The sequence below is a fragment of the Petromyzon marinus genome, chromosome 3, assembly GCF_048934315.1.
Source record: "Petromyzon marinus isolate PM22_M1 ecotype Great Lakes invasive population chromosome 3, UKy_Petmar_22M1.pri1.0, whole genome shotgun sequence".
NCBI classification, from domain to species: domain Eukaryota; kingdom Metazoa; phylum Chordata; class Hyperoartia; order Petromyzontiformes; family Petromyzontidae; genus Petromyzon; species Petromyzon marinus.
Genome location: NC_133669.1, coordinates 5,532,389 through 5,553,772, shown reverse-complemented (window position 1 = coordinate 5,553,772; position 21,384 = coordinate 5,532,389). Strand labels below are relative to the sequence as shown.

Here is a 21,384-nt window from a genome sequence, read left to right as displayed (position 1 = left end):
TTTCCTTATAATTTCTTTAGTTTATTGTTTGCCTTTGTTATCCTGTACCTTGCGGTGAACTTACTTTACACGGTATGTGAATACGAATGTATTTTTTTCTTGAAAAAAATAATGAATATACAATGTTGTTGCGTATATACGAGTGCGTGTTTGTATAGCAGCAAACCAGGCAGCTGAAACACAGCACACGGCTATGGTAAGACACCCAATATTTGGGTTTTAGCCATACCCGTTTGTCAGCTCCCACTACTGTACCGTGCGATGGCTTCCTGGTTAACTGCCCCTTCGCCACGCTATGTGGCCTTGCTGTGCATCAAACTTGGCAAGGCAGCAAAAGTGACGTCGGCCACTTTTTTAGTGGTAAATGCTGGTATGTTTAGTATGTGCGGTTGTGAAAAGTACTAACGCGGCCCGGCCCCAGCATAAAGTATATGTGTGGGTGTGTGTATTGGTCTTTTTCAAGGCTGGCGTGATCATACAAAGTGCAAATATAAAATGCTATATGTAATCATCATCAGCCAAGATTTGTCCAATGATGGGTGAAGGTTAATGCACAATAATATAGCAATGTTGGTTATCTACGTAGACTGGCCCCTGACAATAGGAATGTGTGATTTTCACCATTGGCCCAGGGCTGCCAACATTAGATAAGCTTTATCCAGTGCACCTTTCAGAATGAAAACACTTTGAAGTGTTAAACTATCACAGGCTGGTGATAAGTCTTAAGTCCAAAACGGAGGTGAGTAAAATACAATTTAAATAAGAGGAGGCGTTGCTATTCTTAGACACTTGAGTTTTTTCTATCAAACCCTTTTTGGCTTAATCGTTTGCAAGTTTGTGTTTGGCAGATTTACTTGAAAAGCCATCTCATATATTTGAGTGTTTACAATGCTACAACAAAGAATTGCACTGCTAAGTCACTAATATGTCTGTATATTAATGTTACATTGGATTACCCTATTTATAAGGGAGGGCACAAAGCTTTAATTTAAAATTTACAACATTCAAAATGTATAACAACAACCGCCATTCACAACTAAGTGGCGGTGACATCACCATGGCACCTGTGCCAGGCCATGTGCATCTTGAGGCCACATGAAGTGTCGAACACCCGCTGGCAGGAGGTCACGAGACAGACCCAGTTGCCATGGGTTGACTGATTGAGATGACTATATATACAGTACACACAAACAAAACGGGCTTCTCTGCTATTCCTTGAAAATGACAGATACTCATAAAATGATGGCCAATAAATGATGGAACCAATAAAGAGGTTATTGTGAATGTGTGGTGATGTCAACCTCGACACTTTCCGAGGTGCTGTTTCTGTTATTTCCGTTCACTTTTCAATAAAGTCATTTTCACATAGAAACACGAAAGCAGTATTACCACTAACCGCAAGGTTTAAAATATGAAAAAATTACAATATGGTACTTTGGATTTTGCTTTACACTTATTTTTGTGGACGTGAACAGGACGTTTCTTGAACTGGAGATAGTTATGAAAGTGAATTTAGTTTCATATTGCCATGGTACCTTAAACGGTTTCGTGAACTCTTCACCCTTTATTACCCATAAATAAACTAAAATCTACATTAACACAAAGATGTGTTGTCATTTAAAGCTAGGACAATTCATACTTGAGTTAACTTCACTACAATAAAATGTTAAAACAATTTTAATCTATACTTTTATATTTTACCAGGTAAGGCCCCACTGAGCTATATAGCTCGTCTTCAGAAACGACCTGGCCACATGATAGCTCACCGAAGTGTTTCTAAATTTCAAGGGAACAACTGGGCGCTCCGGAGAAAAATTCACACAACCTAGGAGGAGAGAGACACGCAAACTCCAAATATACAGCAGGCGTGAGGGTCGGGATTGAACCCACGACCTCCTGTATACCAGGCGAGGTAGTTGATATCTCACCACCGTGGAATTGTCTCCCTTTGAGTGGCCTGAACATTGTTCTAATGAAATCTGCGACTGTGTTTTGTATTCAGCAGTGCTGCAATGTTTCAAAACTGGCTTTGAGGCAGCACTTGGTAACAACGAGGCCGTCCAGCTGTCCCGGGGCTTAGATGGTTGTACACATAATTCGGAAAGCTCCTTGCAGACTCCTTTGTAATGCTTGTAAAAGTGTCCACAATACAACTGTCCCCAAGGCTACGCACGGACTAACCATTCACTAGTGCATTCAATTCAGCAGTGTCTCATTGTCTTCGATGCATGTTCTCACTCCATTTAATCTCTTATATCTCATGTCCCACATTTCTGAAAGCTACGTCTCAACCATTGTTGAGCTCCTTCCCGTCTACTCCACCTATTGTCTATAATAATCTTAAACTAGGCATCTACTTCCACATCTACATTACATTTTAGGGTTTTACTAAATGCCATTGGTTTTTATGGCATCTGATTTAATGGCCTATACATTTGTTTACCTTGTCTCCACTGAATGCTTCTTAATTGTGCATTTTATTTTCATCGAATTTTCTTTTTATCTTTTCCCCAAATGCTATCCTGATTGTGCTGTCGGCAACCTGCCTCGAGATGAAGCATTCGTTCAGACTTCTCACAGAGCATTGTAACCCTAAATGTTAGAGAACGATGGGACGGAAGCGGATATCACAGAGCTAACTCTGAAATTCCTTCAAATGACCTCTGTTCCACACAGTAGGGAGCAGCACCTTTTTACCCACCCTGCCAAAGATGGAAATGTTTGCCATGAAAGTCAAATCAATGTTTTATTCTCAGTGCTGGAGTTTAACTAAATGAATGCATTCGATTCTAATCTTACATAATACATTATTTTGTGTCGCTTATTTGGTGGTGATCTTCTCTTAATTATTTAGCAGTTGGGCAATAACTGTTAAGAGTATTATGGCTATCTCAAGTGTAATATCAGTAGCCTGTTTCGAGCATAATATCGCAATTCCTCTTTTATCATATGACAGGATGGAAAAGCGACAGTTTTGAAACGTGTGATAGTTGAATGCTCAGTCTTTTTCAACCACTGCCCACTTGTTTTATTCACTGACAGCATTTCAGATATGCACCAGGCTACTCTTGAAGCTGTCTTCTGTCTCACCAACCTTGACATGAACATATCAGCATTGCACATAACACCCTTCTTTATGAAAGAAGAGGATTGTCTATTTTCGGGATTTTCCAAAAAACAGTTAAGATTTTCCACCTCCATTGGTACCGACAAGTGTAATATCTAGTCTGAGTGCACAGACTAAAATATAACTTAAGCTGCTTTAGTTGTGACCTTAAGATAATCTCTAGTGTAGTATCAGTCATCTGCTATAATATAATAGCAGGAGCTCTGAGTATTGAAAGTGTACCAGCTTGCAATGGTGTTCTTTAGTGTAAAATCAGTACCGTCATTTGGTCTAATATAACAGCAGCTGTCTCGAGTGGGGATTCAGTAGCCTGGCCCGTCCGAATAATCCCAAAAACATTAATGGTGGTACAGTCCTTGAAAATGCCAACCCTGCCATGTGATGGTAAAGTCCTGGCATGGCATATCACTAGGTTGCATAATGTGTGTGGGTTTGGGCAGTGGTAGTGTAGCGGTTCGCGCTCTGCGCTACATACCCGGTGACCAGAGTTCGATTTGTGCTTATGGCCAACTTATTTGAACTGGTCCTGGGCCTTCCCTACATCGTCGGCTCAAATTAGTTCCTGGTGTGGTGTGTCAACATCGCCTACTAGGGAGGCAAAGGCGGTCGGGCATGGTGCTGGGCACTCACCACCCCCTCATTTGCCGTGCCGGCCTTCATAGATGCTCACTTTCATCACTTAACCCAAAAAGTTTGTTAAGGCTATAATGGGTATCTTTATAATGCATGTACGTGTGATGTAAGGACGGTGGCTCCCTCCTCGCGTATACATGGTGGTTTTTGCACTGTGCTGGGATCCCGAACAACAAGGGTTTGCTTCCACACCATGCACAATTGCAGTGGAAATTATCTGAACTTGGTTTATGAATAATAATAATTTACAACTCTTTGTCAAACCTCTGCTGGATGAAGGCCCTCACAATGCTTGGTAAGTGATGGTGGTTGTTTGACCATACTTCACCTTGCTGGTCATTGCTGCAGTTTTGTGAAGGGGAGAATCCAATTCCATTTCAGATGTCACTCCTCACTGATGTTAGCCGTGGCTGGGAGTCAACACTCAGCTCGCTGGGTTATTAGCGCAGTGTGCTAATTACTCTGCCACCACTCCGAATCTGGTGTATCTCTTGTTTGTTTTGCCAAATTGAGTACATGCTCTCTGGTATGTAAATAGTGGTGCAGGTGGGGCCCACAAAGACATCTGAGAGTGGTGCTCGTTATGCCAATGCCTTAAGTGCTCTGTCAGTCTCAACAGCTACACACTAATTGAATTTGCCTGTGTCAGATGATCTTCGTCTTGTATATGTTTGTGTCGATGTCAGTGGCTTTGGGATCTATACGTGTGTGTATGTGTGCGTGTGTGGTTATATAGTATGTGTAAACATGTGGGTAACGGTACAAGTTTTCATTCATGATGTGGAAATGGATTTTTTTTAACGAGTTGACATTCTGTCTGAACATCATGTCTCCATTATGAATGTTAGCTATTTTAAATACGCATTTATGCCATTCCATTTGAAAATAACGGTTTGTACCTTAGGCTGTCCTGCACATATGCAAGGTATTGTCGGTAAAATTGCATAATGCTGCACAACGTTAGCAAATGTCACCTTTCGTTCTATTATTTGTCACGTACACATTTTAAAACTAACATGTATGTAAAACCATAGTGTTAGTGTGTGTATCTTGATGTCAGTGCTTCATGGCAGCAGCACTGACCATAATATCTTTGCTTTATACATCACGTGGCGAGCCTCGCGTTTTTGAGTTCTGTAGAATTATCTAGCATTGGCAGTCTACTCTGTTAACTCGGCATTTGCCAAAGGTTACCTGGTTAAACATTTTCATGTGGGTATCAACATTTGACAACAGTTGAGAAATTCCCAGAATATGGGTTGCAGCCAGGGTGTTGGAGGAACTTGTTGCACAATTCACCATGGATATTATCTGACTGGAAATCACTTAGCTCTACTGCCTTTGAAGTCTGTATAATCACAGGTTTTGGATAACTGCCCCGAACAGCGCCGAGCCCCTTGAGAAAGAGAGATTTATCCCCAAGGCTTAAATGCGGCATCTCTGACGGGGCAGCTTCTGTTCCAAGACAGGAATAACCCCGTCAGAGACACAACCACACAACATCTCTCGTCGCACATTCTTGGCTCATAAGTTGGCAATGGCTATCACTGATGAAAGCACAGTTGATTATTGATAGAGCAGTGAGTGTCAGGGGCTTAACGGTGGGGTTTGATGTTGGAATGCTGGATTGATAATACAATATTTACATTAAATTGCTGATAAACACATGGTGGGAGCTTTTGTGCAGGCAATGCACATCTTCGTATGTTGTTAAAATAAACCAATAAACAGATTATAAACAACTGGTCATGACACGTGTAGCTAATTAAATACTTTTCCAAAGGTGTAATTACTATATTTTTGGGTTGGAAACCTGTCATTAGTTGTCCACTGATGGACAGTCTAAACGGTGAATTATATCGCAATCATCTCAGCTGTTTGTGGTATTTTATGTGGGGCATGATTACTAATTTTGTAGTTTTTTGGAGGTTGATGGAGGAGGGAGCATAGACATTGGAGTGTGGTACAGACCAGAAATAAAATTTTCCCGACTGCCCTCTTTTGCAGAGGCCATAACACCATTTTCTCATCGTACAGCATCGTGAAACATGCGCTGCATAATTATTCACCGTTGTTGTGGATTAACAAAGTTCCATAATAGGAGTTATCTGTCAAGCCTATCGATCCCCCGCCTATAATTGGCCAAAGTCACTTGGGTTCCTTAAGCTTCAAGTATGGAAGCCCTCTACCTCATAGCGTATCGCATGGAGTGGACATTACGCTCAGAAACTTGGGAACTTATCTGCAGCAACAACATCATTATTAAAATGTACTTTTTTTTACTGTCAGTTTCATTTCCTAAACCTTAGCAGGCTGCTGATTACAATTATAATTTCTTATCCGCTTACTCAAAGAGCATTATGAAATTCGAAGTGTTATGCTGTATATATGCGCTAATATTTCACCATTGGATTATATACTAGACTTGAATCTACACTAACTGGGTGGGTTGGACCAAACTGGGAATAAACAGTTCATGCTATATAAATGGACCAACGCAAACAAACATCAATTGTGGAAAAGGGGAACGTAGGAGTGGAGCGGGAGAGTGCATGGAGCAGAATGGGTCAAGAGGGGTAATTGCACTGCAGCAAGCGTCGCACATTGTTGGAGGCATGGCATATTTGCCGCAAGCCTCACCCGAAAAAATAAATTCTGCATGCGTGCAGCCCATCGGGCATGTGGCTGAATGAGAATGCGGTTTATCTGGGAATCTTTCGTATCAGAGGAGAGTTATTGTTGAAAGCATGTTGGTTATTGCTGATGCTTCACAATCGTAGTGCCATGTGACTAATATTTGCCTCTTCACTGCGGATCCCCACTCCCAAGGCATGGCTTCCCAGGTGCAGGTGTTCTCCCCACACTTGGGAGCCTTCTTCAGCGCCAAGAAGCTCAAGGTGGAGTCCAGCGGCTACGGCTGCCATGACGGCGCCGCTGCCTACCGCCGTAAGTACCAGCACCAGCACCACCACGGACACCCTGCCTTCCGGCCCGTTGGCGCTGCTGCTGCTGCTGCTGCTGCCGCCGCCACTGCCAGCGACCCCGGCTCGTCGCTCCTTCCACACGACGGCGGAGGCTCGGGGCCACTCGCGGGCGGCATCGGTGGACCAGGCCCACCAGTCGGAGGGGCAGGGTCCTTGCCAGGTGGGGCAGCCGTGCCGGGAGCTGCGGGTGGGGGCCCCACACACAGCCTGATGCGGCGCAGCACGGTCAGCCTGCTGGACACCTACACGCGCTGCGGGCTCAAGCGTAAGAGTGAGGAGCTGGACGCTTGTGCTGCTGCCGCCGCCACTGCTGCTGCCGCCACCACCGCCGGCGGTGGTGGTGGTGGCGCAATGGGGGGCGGCAGTGGTTGCACAGGTGGTGGGAGAGGAGGTGGCAGCAGCGTGCTGATGGTCGGCGAGGAGCCACCCCTGCATGCAGCGCCACCACTGCTGCAGAGCAATGCAGGTGGAGGTGGCACGGTGCCCGGTGGTGGCGCGGGTGGCGGAGGGAAGGCGGGGGGGCCAGCCGCGGATGGGGACTACACACTGGTGCAACACGAGGTCCTGCGCTCCATGACCAACAGCTATGAGGTATGGGCCAGTGGTCTGAGGACAAGTGTTGGAGCACTGTTTGCGGAATATTCAGTGATGGCCCAATAGAGAAGACTTCCTTGGGTCATCATCTCTCTAATGTAAAAATATGGGGCCGGGTTGAGACGTTGTTAGACCGTGTAACATTGCAGTTAGAGGTAAACTTGCACGATATACATTTTTGGTGTGAAGTAACTTCCTTTGGCTGTATGTCGGTTGTGAAGCTGCTTACCACTGGTGGAAATGTTGCATGTGAGTTTAAATCTCATCCAGGGCCATCCCAGATGCATCATTATAACTCCTGGGTTATAGACTGAGTATTTACATAATTTGTATTGCGCATATCATGTCACAGGAAGGGAAGGTGGTCGGTGGGCAAGAATAAAGACATGTGTTCATTGGTACAATATGAGAGATGGAAAAGCCTTGAGGAGGCCTTCACCCAGCAGTGGATTGATCCTGGCTCATGATGACATTGCTGACTTGATAGACATTGGGTTGCCAAAAGTAAGGAATTGTTTCCACCATGGCAAACGTGTCAGTTCTACCACTGCCTCGACCGCCCACAGGGATTGGAACCGTGTCATGCTTATTTGAGATGGGGGACACGTCGACTGGCGTGTAATGCTTATGGTAACGGGTGCTGTTGCCGTGACGTGTTCCCCACCCCTCCCCGTGCAGGTGCTGGAGTTTCTGGGGCGCGGTACGTTCGGCCAGGTGGTGAAATGCTGGAAGCGCGGCACCAGCGAGATCGTGGCCATCAAGATCCTGAAGAACCACCCGTCTTACGCTCGACAGGGCCAGGTGAGCCTGGCTGCCCTCTTTCCCCCCCACATCGGCTTTTGCTTCCACCGTGTCCAACGTTAAGTGATTACAAAGATACAGAGAGATGAAAGAGAAATAAGCAGGAAATAGAGATTAGAGAGTTGTAGACGAGATTTGGATGAAAGCAAGAAAAAATGTGAACAATAACAGACTGTAAGACAAAGGTACAGATGTTGTGAAGGCATGATGATGTATGGCATCACAGTATCTTGTGTGAATGATATATGTCAGGTGACCCACCCAACGCACATTAATTTTATTATGTGGTCCACTGAAAAATACAGTTGAAGAATCCTGGTTACTGCAGAGGGGGGTATTTGACTTCAAATGTAATTTTGTCTTTCACAGAGACTATATAATTGCCTCCCTCTGTGTTCCCTCTGTGTTCCCAATGTGCGCCCCGTGCCCAGGTGGAGGTGGGCATCCTCGCGCGCCTGAGCTCGGAAAGCGCCGATGACTACAACTTTGTGCGCGCGCACGAGTGTTTCCAGCATAAGAGCCACACGTGCCTCGTCTTCGAGATGCTGGAGCAGAACCTCTACGACTTCCTGAAGCAGAACAACTTCAGCCCGCTGCCCCTCAAGTACATCCGACCCGTGCTGCAGCAGGTGGCCAGCGCACTCATGAAGCTCAAGAGCCTGGGTCTCATTCACGCCGACCTGAAGCCAGAGAACATCATGCTGGTGGACCCCGTGCGCCAGCCCTACCGTGTCAAGGTCATTGACTTCGGCTCGGCCAGCCACGTCTCCAAGGCCGTGTGCTCCACCTACCTGCAGTCTCGTTACTACAGGTGGGGAAAGGAGGGAACGGGGGGGAGGTGGGGGTTAGGCTTAGGAGAGAGTGGGGGAAGTCTACAGGTGAGAAAGGGTCCTTTTTGTACATGAGCCTTAATCTTAGTAAGTTAGTGTCTGTTTCTTTAGCTAAGGGGTGTGGAGTGCTTTGTGGGTTTTTTTTACATATTTCTACAAAGGTAAAATGTCTATCTAGACGATTGATTAGAAAAAAGCATTATGACAGAGCCCCTGCTCCTGATGTATATTTAGTATTGGATGATGTGCAGGTGTGTGATCTCTTGCGAACTACATCTATATGTCCTCAGGGCTCCGGAAATCATTCTGGGTCTGCCATTCTGCGAGGCCATCGACATGTGGTCGCTTGGCTGTGTCATAGCGGAGCTTTTCCTGGGCTGGCCTCTCTACCCTGGCGCCTCTGAGTATGACCAGGTCAGCCTCTCCTGAGCACCTTGAGTAGATCGTCCCTGAGTGGCCGGGTCCTTGGAAGCTTGCTCTTTGGGTGGTCGAGTTCTTGCAGTAGAATACTTTGGTCTCTGGCTAAATACGGTGGTATGTGCTAATATGGCTGGGTCTATAGATGGCTGTTACCTGGGTGACTGGATCCATGGGTGACTGGTAAGTGAAATGGCTGGGTGCCGAAGTGGCTAGACCCTTGGATCGCTTAATGTCAGTTGGGATACTTCTCTCGGGGGCCGGGTCGGGGGCTTTTATAGCTGGGTGGTTAGCAACGATTCCTTGCCTGGAATCACAATTCCATCCTTAACATCGAATACTGTTCTTCATTGGATTGCAGGATTTGTGAAATTGTGGGGTGAGCGGAGGGATGTGATGCTGTTGCCATTGTAGCGTCAGAATTAAGAATCACCATTGAAATTCATTAGCCAATATCTATGTAATATGTTACAGTGGAGGTTTTTACCGATGCCAGCTAGCTGGTATTGGGGGTTGATCACCAGAACTTCCACCTGGACCACTAACTACCAGGAGGGATAGCGATGGTGGATGGAAGCCTTCATCCATGAGTGGATTGGGCACGTCTGCTGCTGATGATTGATGGTAATGTGCTTGCAACCTCACAGATCCGCTACATTTCTGCAACTCAAGGCCTCCCACCGGAGCAGTTGCTCAGTGCCGGCACCAAGACGGGGCGGTTCTTCCAGCGCGAGACAGGAGCAGGATACCCTCTGTGGAGGATCAAGGTGCTTGCGCAAAGACTTAGCTGTACAAATACAGTTACATTCCCAATTATCTGTGAGCAAATCATCCAGGTTGTGGGTCGAACTGTGTTTGGGACCATGTTATTATGATGCATTGTCTTTGAAACTAATTGGTCCACACTAGACAGCTTTCTTCCGATTATAGTCTCAAACAGTGTGGACCAAACTGTTTCAAAGACAATGCATCACCACAAGTACATGTGGTTAATGCAGACATGATTCCTTGCAAAGGGGTTTCTGTTTGGTGTTTTAACATCTTAACACCACCTGTTTTATTTATATTCTTTGGTTCTTTCTGTTTTATTGCCAGCAAGGGTAAAACCTATTCTCATATTTTGACACTGGCAAGGGAGGTCCCATGATCAAACTACATAATAAGCTGAGGCAATTCACCTTCTTTACACGCCTGTGCTATGAAGGACAATTGCCTAAAATGTTGCCTGTTATAACTTGTTGCCTAATATCTATTTTTCATTTGATATTTTATTTTAAGGCCGTGTTATTGCCAAATGTATTCAGCTATTTGTGCATGCGCACCACTGCCAATACAGTCGCACAAAATAATTTATAAAAGCAATGCGTCTAATCCACCCCTCCCCCAATCATAACCTGGATTACTGCCCACTGAAGGTACAGTTCTCCCTGTGTCTGTCACCAGACCCCATGGCGTTAAAGAGTGAGTGTGGGTGGGCATAGGAACGGGGAGGATGGGAAGGAGCTGGAGCAGGCCAAGGCCACAGACTGTTCGTTTATGTTTTGGGCATAGGAGAACCGACAGCTTGTGTCGCCAGGTTTATATTGGTTGCTGGGCCGGTACAGGAATGTTCAGGTCCGATATGAAATGGTGATGAAAAAAAAAGTAGCGTAATGCCACTGCTGTTTTCATATGGTGTTTTTTGTTTGGCAAAAATAACGTTTTGGACACGTAAGTAGTTGGTATCGCCAAGCTTTGCGAGTCAGTTTTGCCAGAACTTTAACTTTTTGGTTTGTTTTCCTAACATTGGTGAGCTCCTTATGCAATCCAACCTGCTAAAACCAGGTTTTGAGCACAGGCAGACTGGCTTGAATGTTACAAGTACATCTGTTCTAGTTTGAAACATCATATAAGCTCTTTTAATTATATGCCTACAACTGCAACCGCACACGGCTTCACTTCGCTCACTCACCCCTGATTGCACACACATGATGAACTCGGATGCAAATATCTGTTTGATGTGCGTGCATGGGTTTGTTTGTCTGTACAGTCCCCAGAGGAGCACGAGGCAGAAACGGGAATCAAATCTAAAGAGGCAAGGAAGTACATGTTTAATTGCCTGGAGGACATGGGCCAGGTGAGTGGAAAAGGTGTTAGGTTTTGGGGAAAGTGTGGTGGTACGTGGAACAGGGAACCGTGTCCTTTCACATCCGTGCCTAAGTGAGGCACAGGCTGATATTCTTTCACATCATCATTAGCCGGCAGGTCCTTCGTCTTCATTATCAGTCATGATCAATCCGCTGCTGGATGGAGGCCTCCACAAGCTGCCACAATCTTCTCAAGGTCTTGTAGTAAAGCATGACCTTATTTCATGGTTTCATCTCCGCAGTGGATATTCTCTCGTGTGTTCACTCCTCTGGCTGCCGCGCCATCATTAGTCTCAAGGATGTACTTACGATTGACCCTTCGATACATCTTGTGGTCCAAACATGCACCTAGCCTTGCACACGTGCTGTGGTGACGTCGCTGTCGCTTCGTGGTGAAAGGCGGCTGTTGTGCTCTTGCATCCGAAAATGGGCCGATGTTGTGCCTGCAGGTGAACCCAGCGTCGGACCTGGAGGGCAGCGACGTGCTGGCGGAGAAAGCCGACCGGCGCCAGTTCATCGAGCTGCTGCGCCGCATGCTGACGATGGACGCCGACAAGCGCATATCACCGCTCGAGACACTGGCGCATCCCTTCGTCACCATGACCCACCTTGTCGACTTCCCACGCACCAACCAGTACGAAGTGACCATGCGAGCGATCCCCAGACTCGACTCGGCCTTTCCCCAGCACCTCCAATTAGCACGGTTGGCTAGGCTGCGTATGGTGCGAATCAAGTTGAATATACACAACATGCATAAATGAGTACCTAGTGCGGTGTGCAAGCATCAGCTCTGGCGAGACAAAGGTAGCAAGGTTATCATCTCAGCCACAACGGACCCCATCATGCGCCGTGCTAGCATTTAATAGGCTTGCTGACAGCAGGTGTGCAGTTTATATGGGAGTCTGTTCACAGAGGAAACTTGGATTGGTTCTGGCTTTGGTCTAAAACTCTTATGTAATTAGCACATTTACCCGAGTTAAAATTAGTCAGTCTTGGTTCTATCATTGGCATGATGTGCAAGACTCTGCCCTCTGTTCATATCTGTAAATATAAGATTCCTGGATGGTGGGGCATCTTTTTTTCTTCACAGTTTTTTTTACTTAAAGCTTTCGTGACTGCAGGAATGCATATTCTTGGGTCTTTCGGTAAAGTCACGTAGATAGGAACCTATCTACGTGATCTAAATGATTAGTTTTTATTTTATTTTAGAAATTCATGAAATGCTCTTTAGGGCTCGTCAAATGTTTCCATGGTCCGATTATACAACCAGGTAACAGAGTTTCATGTTTCAGGGTTGCACAGGTGCCACTTTTGAGCCAATTATTTAGGAATCATTTATGCCAACCAGTTGCTATCCAGTGTTAGGAGTTCATTTATTTACACACATTGTGACGCTACTCCATACCTGTCCTTTGAACGATGCATTGCCGTCTTTCTTACAATAGGACAACCACCACCAAATTCCCCTGTCCGTATACTCAAAGCTATCACCAACAGTGCAATATGACCTCCCATCACCCACAGCTCCCTATGCAGCACCCGTAACAAAAGAGTCGTCGTACAGCGACACCGTGATTCATGGTGCTGCCTCTCTTGGATGCAATCCGATCCTATTCAGACTAATTATGATCCTATTTTCATAAAAGCCTTAAGAATCCTGAATGTTTTCACTTGGTCGAATGAGCCTCGGGTGCTTCCACTGAAACCTAATATTCCTGAGTAAATAAGTGTCATATATTCTTTGGTTTTATTCGGTAAAGTCACGTAGGTAAAAGAAAATAAAAGAAAACAATTAAATCACGACGTTTCTGAGGCAACACAAGTCTCCTTCAGGTGGAACAGACACAGCGGAACATCAGTGTCAAGTGGACAGTTCAGAGACCGGGTCTATATACAGGTCAAGGGGGGGTGGGGGAGGAGTCAAACCGGGATGTGGGAGGGGGGGCTGAGCCAAGCCCTCCCTTGTCACGGCCCAGGGGGCTCGGAGGAGCGGAGGTGCCTCATGTGCGAACACGGGTAAAACCCCTTTGTTATGCTGCCAGGGGTTGTAGGAAAGGGTTGGCGCGCTGCAAGGGTGCAAGTACAGCTTCTTTTTTTAGAAAGCATTAGAAATGGCTGTATAATTATAAGGTAGCTAAAGTTTGACATACAACCGCTGAGAGATGGAAATGGCTGTACAATTAAAAGGCAGCGAACGTTCGACTTGATTTATTACCTCTTTCCAGTGGTTGCTCAATTTGAAACCATCCTCTCGGTTGAAGTTGTGTGTGTTTGTAAATCTGGATGGCCTCGTGGACAAATCTCTGATAATAACCAGTAGGTTTGCAGAGTACCTTGGTATCGGAGAAAACAATATCATGATCAACCACAGCGTAGTAACAGTGATCAGCCACGGCAGAAAAATTTGTTCTGCCGTGTTTCAAATCTGATTTGTGCTCACGAATTCGGTCAGAGATATGTCGCTTCGTCTCCCCGATATAGCAGTCACCGCAGGTACAACTCAATTTGTAAACACCGGGGTACTGTAAGTCAGGGATAACATCCTTTACGGATGGGATCAGATTACGGATTTTGTGTACTGTGTTGAACCGGACCTGGATCTTTTGGAAATCTTTTAGTAACGCCTGCTATGTATGGTAACGTTTTCCAAAATTCTAAACAAACACAAGATGCAGGTCCGGTTCCATCCAGATTTACAAACACAGACACAACTTCAACCGAGAGGATGGTTTCAAATTGAGCAACCGCTGGAAAGAGGTAATAAATCAAGTCGAACGTTAGCTGCCTTTTAATTGTACAGCCATTTCCATCTCTCAGTGGTTGTATGTCAAACTTCAGCTACCTTATAATTATACAGCCATTTCTAATGCTTTCTAAAAAAATGAAGCTGTACTTGCACCCTTGCAGCGCGCCATCCCTTTCCTCCAACCCCTGGCAGCATAACAAAGGGGTTTTACCCGTGTTCGCACGTGAGGCACCTCCGCTCCTCCGAGCCCCCTGCACCGTGACAAGGGAGGGCTTGGCTCAGCCCCCCCACCCACATCCCGGTTTGACTCCTCCCCCCCCCCCCCCTTGACCTGTATATAGACCCGGTCTCTGAGCTGTCCACTTGACACTGATGTTCCGCTGTGTCTGTTCCACCTGAGGGAGACTTGTGTTGCCTCAGAAACGTCGTGATTTAATTGTTTTATTTTATTTTATTTTTCCTCCGTGACTTTACCGAATAAAACCAAAGAGTATGAATCCTTGCAGTCACGAACGCTTCAAATCTAGAAGTGTCATATAATTATTTACGTAATGATATAATATGTTAGCATAATGAAATTACGTGAACTACACATACAGTGAAGTCATTTTAACATAACACAGCAGTAGAACATGACAAAAGAAATACAGTAATACTCATAATTTTAATATTCACGATACCATGATCACATAATGAGCGCACAGGTGCTGTCAAATGGTTTATTGTGTTTTCCCAGTTTTATTCTCACTGTGCTATATTCGTCGTGGCACAAGATGTAGAATCCATTCGTAACTTTTGCAGAGCATTGCAACTTCATGCATTAGGAAATTGCTTACGGAAGCAGATCATAACAGAACTCTTGAGTGCTGTTCAAGTTACCTTTTATCCATATCCTAAATGTTGATCACATTGCTGCCAAATGGATGTTCTTAACTGTCAGAGCTAGACTGGCTAAATTAAGCAAAAATACAACTTCAATGTGGTAGTGGATATATAAGCAGTCATAGGGGAGTCGGATGGAACTGGAAACTTACTACACAATGACAACACAGTTTAATCACTGTATCAACTGACTACCTGAATTTGAAGTCTGGACCGGTGTAGCCAGTTCAGTGCACTGGACGCCTAAGCCAAGCCGGTCTTTTGTGTCGAACCCTTTTTTGTAAGGCTTGTTTAATGCTGTCATTGTTACACACCCAACTACCCTTTAGGCATACATAGACCTGAATAGCTGGTGAACGATGATGAATAATTGATTTGTGACTTAATTCATTATGTATGAAACCGTCTGCACGTTTTCAATTCTTCTAAAAAAAAGAATACTTGACATTTCGATTGTTTTTTCAAATGCTAAAGTTACCAGAGTGAAACTTTATTTGTTGGAGGAGTATTTTCAATGCTAATATTGATCCCAGGTTTATAGCAATAAGTATTTTTCTTGTATCGCCTGTAGACGTAAAAATGACATATGCACACATGCAATATGTGCTTGTGACAAAATCTGGCAGTACCTTCCTGCAGGAGACTAAAGATAACCCTTCACAATAAAACGTAAAATAACGTTTAAACAATAAAGTACACTTAAATACATCGGGGTGAAATGACGATGCGTTTGTTTTTGTTATTATTGCGGTTTCACCCCGTACGCAGCATCAAGTCGTGCTTTCAGAACATGGAGGTGTGTAAGCGGCGGCTGCAACTGTACGAGCTGGGGCCCAGCAAGGCCCCATTCCTCGCGCAGGTGGCACAGGGACCGTCGACAAACCTCACGGTCACTTTCAATACCATGCACACACAGGTGAGCGCACGCCACAAGGTCAACGCCAACTCCCAAGGTCAAAGTTACTTTGCAGTCTGCACCGGCTGGCCACGCCTTCCCGCTTGTATGTACGCAACTTGAGATGTTCCACAACGCCGTTCCAAGGGCAGTTTTGGTCAATCGATCTTTTCATGTCTGATCAATTTTTTGGACTAACTTTGCATTCCAATTGCGTCTCAAAGCAGTTCACAGTGAAGCTTATTTTGATTCTAAATGATTAGGTTTCCTAAATGCAACTGCTTTAAACGTTTATCCTTATGTAATACTTAATTCTTATGAATTTTTAATGTAATTTCATGCTTGTTATTTTGTTTATGTTAATATGTGTTATGAATGCTTTTCTTTACCTGCATGCTTTTTAAACCTTTAACTGGTCTTTTTTAATATAACTCGGGACACTTGCGAAAAGCAGATGAGAGCAGGGGTTGGAGTGCTTTGGTAAACCCGAACTTGATAATAAACAAAAGGAAGCTACCAATGTGTCTAAATAGGAATGTTTGTAGTCGCTGTGTATTACCTGCTATAACATGGATCAGAAAGATGGACACGTGACAAAGAGACTGGAACAAAATCTCAAAACTCAAAAAAGTAGCATGGAGAATTTTATTATATATTTACGCGATCTAACCCAAAAACCTCTATGGATAATATTGGTGACGAAAGCCTAGGTGTTAAACTGAGAGATGCATTCTTGGCATTACACGGGGAGACAGAAAATGGAACACGTATTAGAGAACATACACAAGTTAAAGCCATCAATTTGACCATTGTGCCGTGCAGTATGCTTTAAACGAGTTTTTGCATGTGGTTTGTGACGGGTAGTATATGGTGCGCCCGTGTGTTGCGTGTAGGCGGCCGGGCCTCCGTCAGCTGGTGGGGCCACGTTGTCCTTGCTGAGCCCGGAGGTCGGCTCCCTGCTGGGCTACCCGTCCGCCCTCTATCAGCCGGTGGCACGGGGCGGTGTGACGCTGGGCCCCGCAGGGCCCCCTCAGTACCCACCGCGCCACGACACCTACCAGCAGACACTCATTGTGTGTCCGCCTCCTACCTTCACTGGTGAGCGTCGCCACCACCACTGTCATTCTGTACTGATTTTCCGACTTGCGGCGCAAGTGGTCATTATTGCTGTAAAGATTATTCCAATTACTGCGAAGTAGTTTATTTTGTTTTTTTTTATGCCGGCGTAATTGAACAAAGGGTGCCCTAATGGTTCATGCACTGCACTTTTCACCCTTTTAACCGAGTTGGATTCCTGCCCATGGCTAATAGCAGGGGTGAGTTACACTTGAACTGGTTGTGTGCCCTCCGACTTCTACGGACCAGCATGGTCAAACAACGTCCGTGACTGACATGGCATTGATGAGGCCCCCATCCAGCAGGAGATTGACAAAGGGCTGCCGGATGAAGGCCTCCCAGCAGCCCTTTGTTATGGGGGGGCCTCCCCCCAAACAGTGCAGGTCATGGGAGTTATTCGACAGTGCTTCACCATGCTGGCCAGTATGAATTGGTGAAGGTGGGGAGCATAGATGTGGGAAAATAGTCTATTACAATAATGGCTTTTGCTACACCGGCCTTTGTTGCCCACTACGTATATCCACCCTTCCAAGCAGTATCTGGGCCCAAATACCTGCTTAGCTTCACGCACCTCCAATTAGCACGGTTGGCTATGTACAGTGCGAAAGAAGCGCCAAGATACATACAGCTTCTGAGATTTGATGACCTCGGGCATATTATGGGTGATGTGGTCACAGGTAGTGGAAGAGTAGGTTTCAGTATTGTTTTTGTGTATGTGTAAGGCTGAAAAATATTGTATGACTGCTATAAGTTATAAAACAATGCTTTTTAGCTATGAAATTAAAATTACCGAACATGTCGGCCTTTTGATTTAGTGTGTTTGGGGGTGGAGTGGTTATTGGGCTGCGGTACGAACCTGGCGACCCTGGTTCGATTCCTGCTCACGGCTAACTCCAGTGACGATTATCAGAACCATTCCTGGGCCTCCCCTTGTTCGACTCAGCCTCAAATTTAGTACCTGTTGCAGTGTTTAAACATCGCCACTAGGGAGACAAAGGCGGCCGGGCGTGGTGCTGGCCATCCACCCCGTCGTGTGCCATGCCAGCCTTCATTGGTGCTCGCTTACAGCGCTTGCCCCAACAGTCTGTTCAGGCTACACGGGGATCTTTGTGTGTACGCTCGCAGGCCTGCAGGCCTCCCCCAGCAAGCCGCCCGGCTTCTCGGTCGTGAGCCAAGCCCAGCCGCTCACGCTGGCGCCCCAGGGAGGGGGCCTCTTGGCCCAGGGAGGGCTGTTGGCACAGGTCGGCGGCACCCTGGTGCTACCTGCGTACCCGCCTCCCCGCGCCACGCTGCACACTGGCACAGTGAGGACACCAGCACGCACGCTCTCAGAGTCTTGCATGAGGATTATTTTTTCAAGTGATGTCTGCAATTGCGATGGTGCATTTGAATGTCATTATCATCATCATCATCATCACAGTCTGTGGGCAGATAGCCCAGAGGTCTCTCCACTGTACATTTCGTTTCCACTTTCCTCTGTCTTGTACCAATATGGTCAAGTGGTGCGCATATTTCTGGCACCAATCTCTGATGTGGTCAATCCATTCTTGACGGCATCAATCTCTTATGTCGTCAAGCATTTGAATGTGTATAATTTATATTATGCGTGGTTGTGCTTAGTTGCCGTTTGTGTCGATTTGTGTGCCAGTATTGTGGTTATGTGCATTCATAATTGAGTGTTTAATTGTGGCCGTGTATATATGTGCTAGTACTTGTGTAACGGTGATTATGTATATCTTTTTAGGTGTGTGCATTGGTCATTTGTGTCGTTGTCATTGTCTTTTTGTAGTTGTGAATGTAGGTATGATTGTTATTGTCATTCTGGTTACGTGTGCAATTGTGATTGTAACTTGAATGTGTATCTGACTGTGGTGACGTGTGTTATTGTGGTCGTGTTGTATTTGGATGTTGTGCAGGCATGGCCCAGCGGAGCCCAGCAGATTCTCCTGCCAACCTGGCAGCAGTTGGCCGCTCCCCCACCTCCTCCGGTTCTCGCCGAGTCCCTCACCGACTGGAGGTAACCTCACCTCATTACGTCGCTTCACACGTCATGCCACACCCCTATTATTGCCGCGAGGTCATTTTTAACAAAACGATATGGTATGAATTTTAATGATATGATGGTATTTTAACAAAACTAACGATGCAATTACCACGGTTTTCATATCGTCTATACCATAGCATTAACATATCATACAACCCTACACACTACAACAGCATGTGTATCATTTGCCACTGTACAAAACCATACTGTACCAATACTCTGCACTACTACGTCGTGCCAAACTCAAGAATGTTGGTGTCCCTTTGCAGAAGCAGTCATTGGCAACTTCTCATTTCCATGAGAAATTGTCTTGCTGCAGTGATGGAAATCCACATTTCCACAGTGTTAGCCATTCCTTAGATAAATTACTGCTCACTTTACACAAAGCTGTTTGCATTGTTTTTCTTCTGAATGTCGGGTTGGCGCATGCGTCGGGTCATCATTCACAGCGTTTCTTTCCTTGCACCTGCGGAGGGGAAATTTCAACACAGACAACAGTGACCCCTAACGGCCGCATATCGCATTCGCTTAGCCCGCTGCTTGGGCGCTTGCGTCATATTTATCTTTACACGTACCACTGGGCAGCATGAGTTCAACGCTCCAGATTAGTGTATAAACCTAATTGGGCTATAAAGTTGTAAAACACTCAATTTTCGCACATGTTTAATTGCAGCAAGAAATTTCATTTAAAAAATCCCCAAGTGCAGCCCATCCTACATATGCTTTTGAAGCTGTTATCTACAAATAATTTTCTAGAGAAGTTTTGAAACTGGTGAGCTCGAATAATTAATTCATAACTATGATATTCCCCGAAACTAGGAGAAGACTGGGTAATTGTCGGTCATGTTAAAAAAGCTGTAGAGTGGATACTTAATTGAGTGATCATTGTCTCTAGATTCTTAACTCTCTTGGAATTCTGTCTTTTATTTCTTATCTCGTTGAATTTATATTTATCCTTTCTACTTCTTGTATCACTGAGTGTCTGTGTTATTCACCACGTGTAATAATTGACCATATTATGTATAAAGAATACTTAATATTGATCTATTTTTCCCTCTTATTAAGGCAGTACTAAATTTTGCTGTGGTTTTCACACCTGATGATGATTGCTTGTGTTGCAGTCGAAACGTCGTGAGAATTTTATTGTTTCATATTTTTATTATTTTATTGTTTCCCTTCTACGTGGTGACTTTACCGGAAGAACCAAGAATAAGGCAGTACTATTGACGAATGTGAGGTCACTTTTATTTGATACTTGTGTTTTGCTCCTGCTGCAGCCAGATACCTCAGTCACTCTTGAAAATGGGGCTAACTTGATCTCTAGAGTTCTAATCTAATCTGATCCCACTGGTTGCAGACTTGCTCTTTTGTCACTCGTATCAATGTTGTAAAGTTGTGTTTCAAGCAAGGAAAACAACTATAGTTTTAAAACGATGTACTTCCAGATTCTGTCGTCGTATTGCTTGACCACCTGACTAGGATGAGCCAATCATTCACCCATTAGCCTTCCAGTGTGGGAGACTGGTTATCAAATAGGAGATTTCTCAGGAGGGAAATGAACAGCATCCAAATGATAAAAAGCAAATTGGCTGGCGAGAAATATTGTTGCATTCGGCGAGTAAACACACTTCCAGTATCAACTTGACTTCCACCTGCTGCATGTTCTGTACAGGGCACCTCATGCGCATCGAACGTCGTACGGGACGCTGGTGCAGCAGCCGCCGATCCTGGCAGGGCGCGTCACGCTCCCTGGAGGACCCCCCGTCGGTGTGGCTGTTGGGGTCGGGGGAGTGGCAGGGCCACACGTGATGCAGCAGCATCAACAGCAACAGCAGCAGCAGCATCAACACCAGCAGCATCAGCACCAACAGCAGCAGCATCAACAGCAACAGCGGCACCAACAGCAGCACCACCACCAGCAGCACCAGCAGCCCCCATCGCTGGTTCACGGCACACGCAAGCACAAGCCCAAGTCTTGCCGGTGAGTGCACACACGTGAATGTACACAAGCTTGTACACCCGATTTGCAGCATATGTGTATGCATGTGCACTAGCATTTGCATACGTTAGCATGTACCTTACAGGTAGCACATGCAGAACCGCATAGGTACACATACACAGGTGCATGCAATAGCAAGCAGGTGTCTACCAGTGCGTGAAAAGCAAGCATGCAAGAACGCTCTCCCTGA

At 45.5% G+C, this 21,384-nt stretch overlaps 1 protein-coding gene across 1 annotated transcript in view; it reads left to right on the top strand.

The window, feature by feature from the left end:
- The window catches only part of LOC116952377 (homeodomain-interacting protein kinase 2-like), a 44,509-nt gene that overhangs the window by 5,949 nt on the left and 17,176 nt on the right, over positions 1-21,384 (top strand). Inside the window, exons 2-13 of the mRNA XM_032971683.2 lie at positions 6,590-7,335; positions 8,017-8,139; positions 8,571-8,950; positions 9,260-9,383; positions 10,034-10,153; positions 11,416-11,502; positions 11,962-12,146; positions 15,909-16,056; positions 16,929-17,133; positions 18,277-18,455; positions 19,068-19,168; positions 20,868-21,176. Of these exons, the coding sequence (XP_032827574.1) occupies positions 6,590-7,335; positions 8,017-8,139; positions 8,571-8,950; positions 9,260-9,383; positions 10,034-10,153; positions 11,416-11,502; positions 11,962-12,146; positions 15,909-16,056; positions 16,929-17,133; positions 18,277-18,455; positions 19,068-19,168; positions 20,868-21,176 (2,707 nt within the window). The remainder of the gene's footprint in view (positions 1-6,589; positions 7,336-8,016; positions 8,140-8,570; positions 8,951-9,259; positions 9,384-10,033; positions 10,154-11,415; positions 11,503-11,961; positions 12,147-15,908; positions 16,057-16,928; positions 17,134-18,276; positions 18,456-19,067; positions 19,169-20,867; positions 21,177-21,384) is intronic.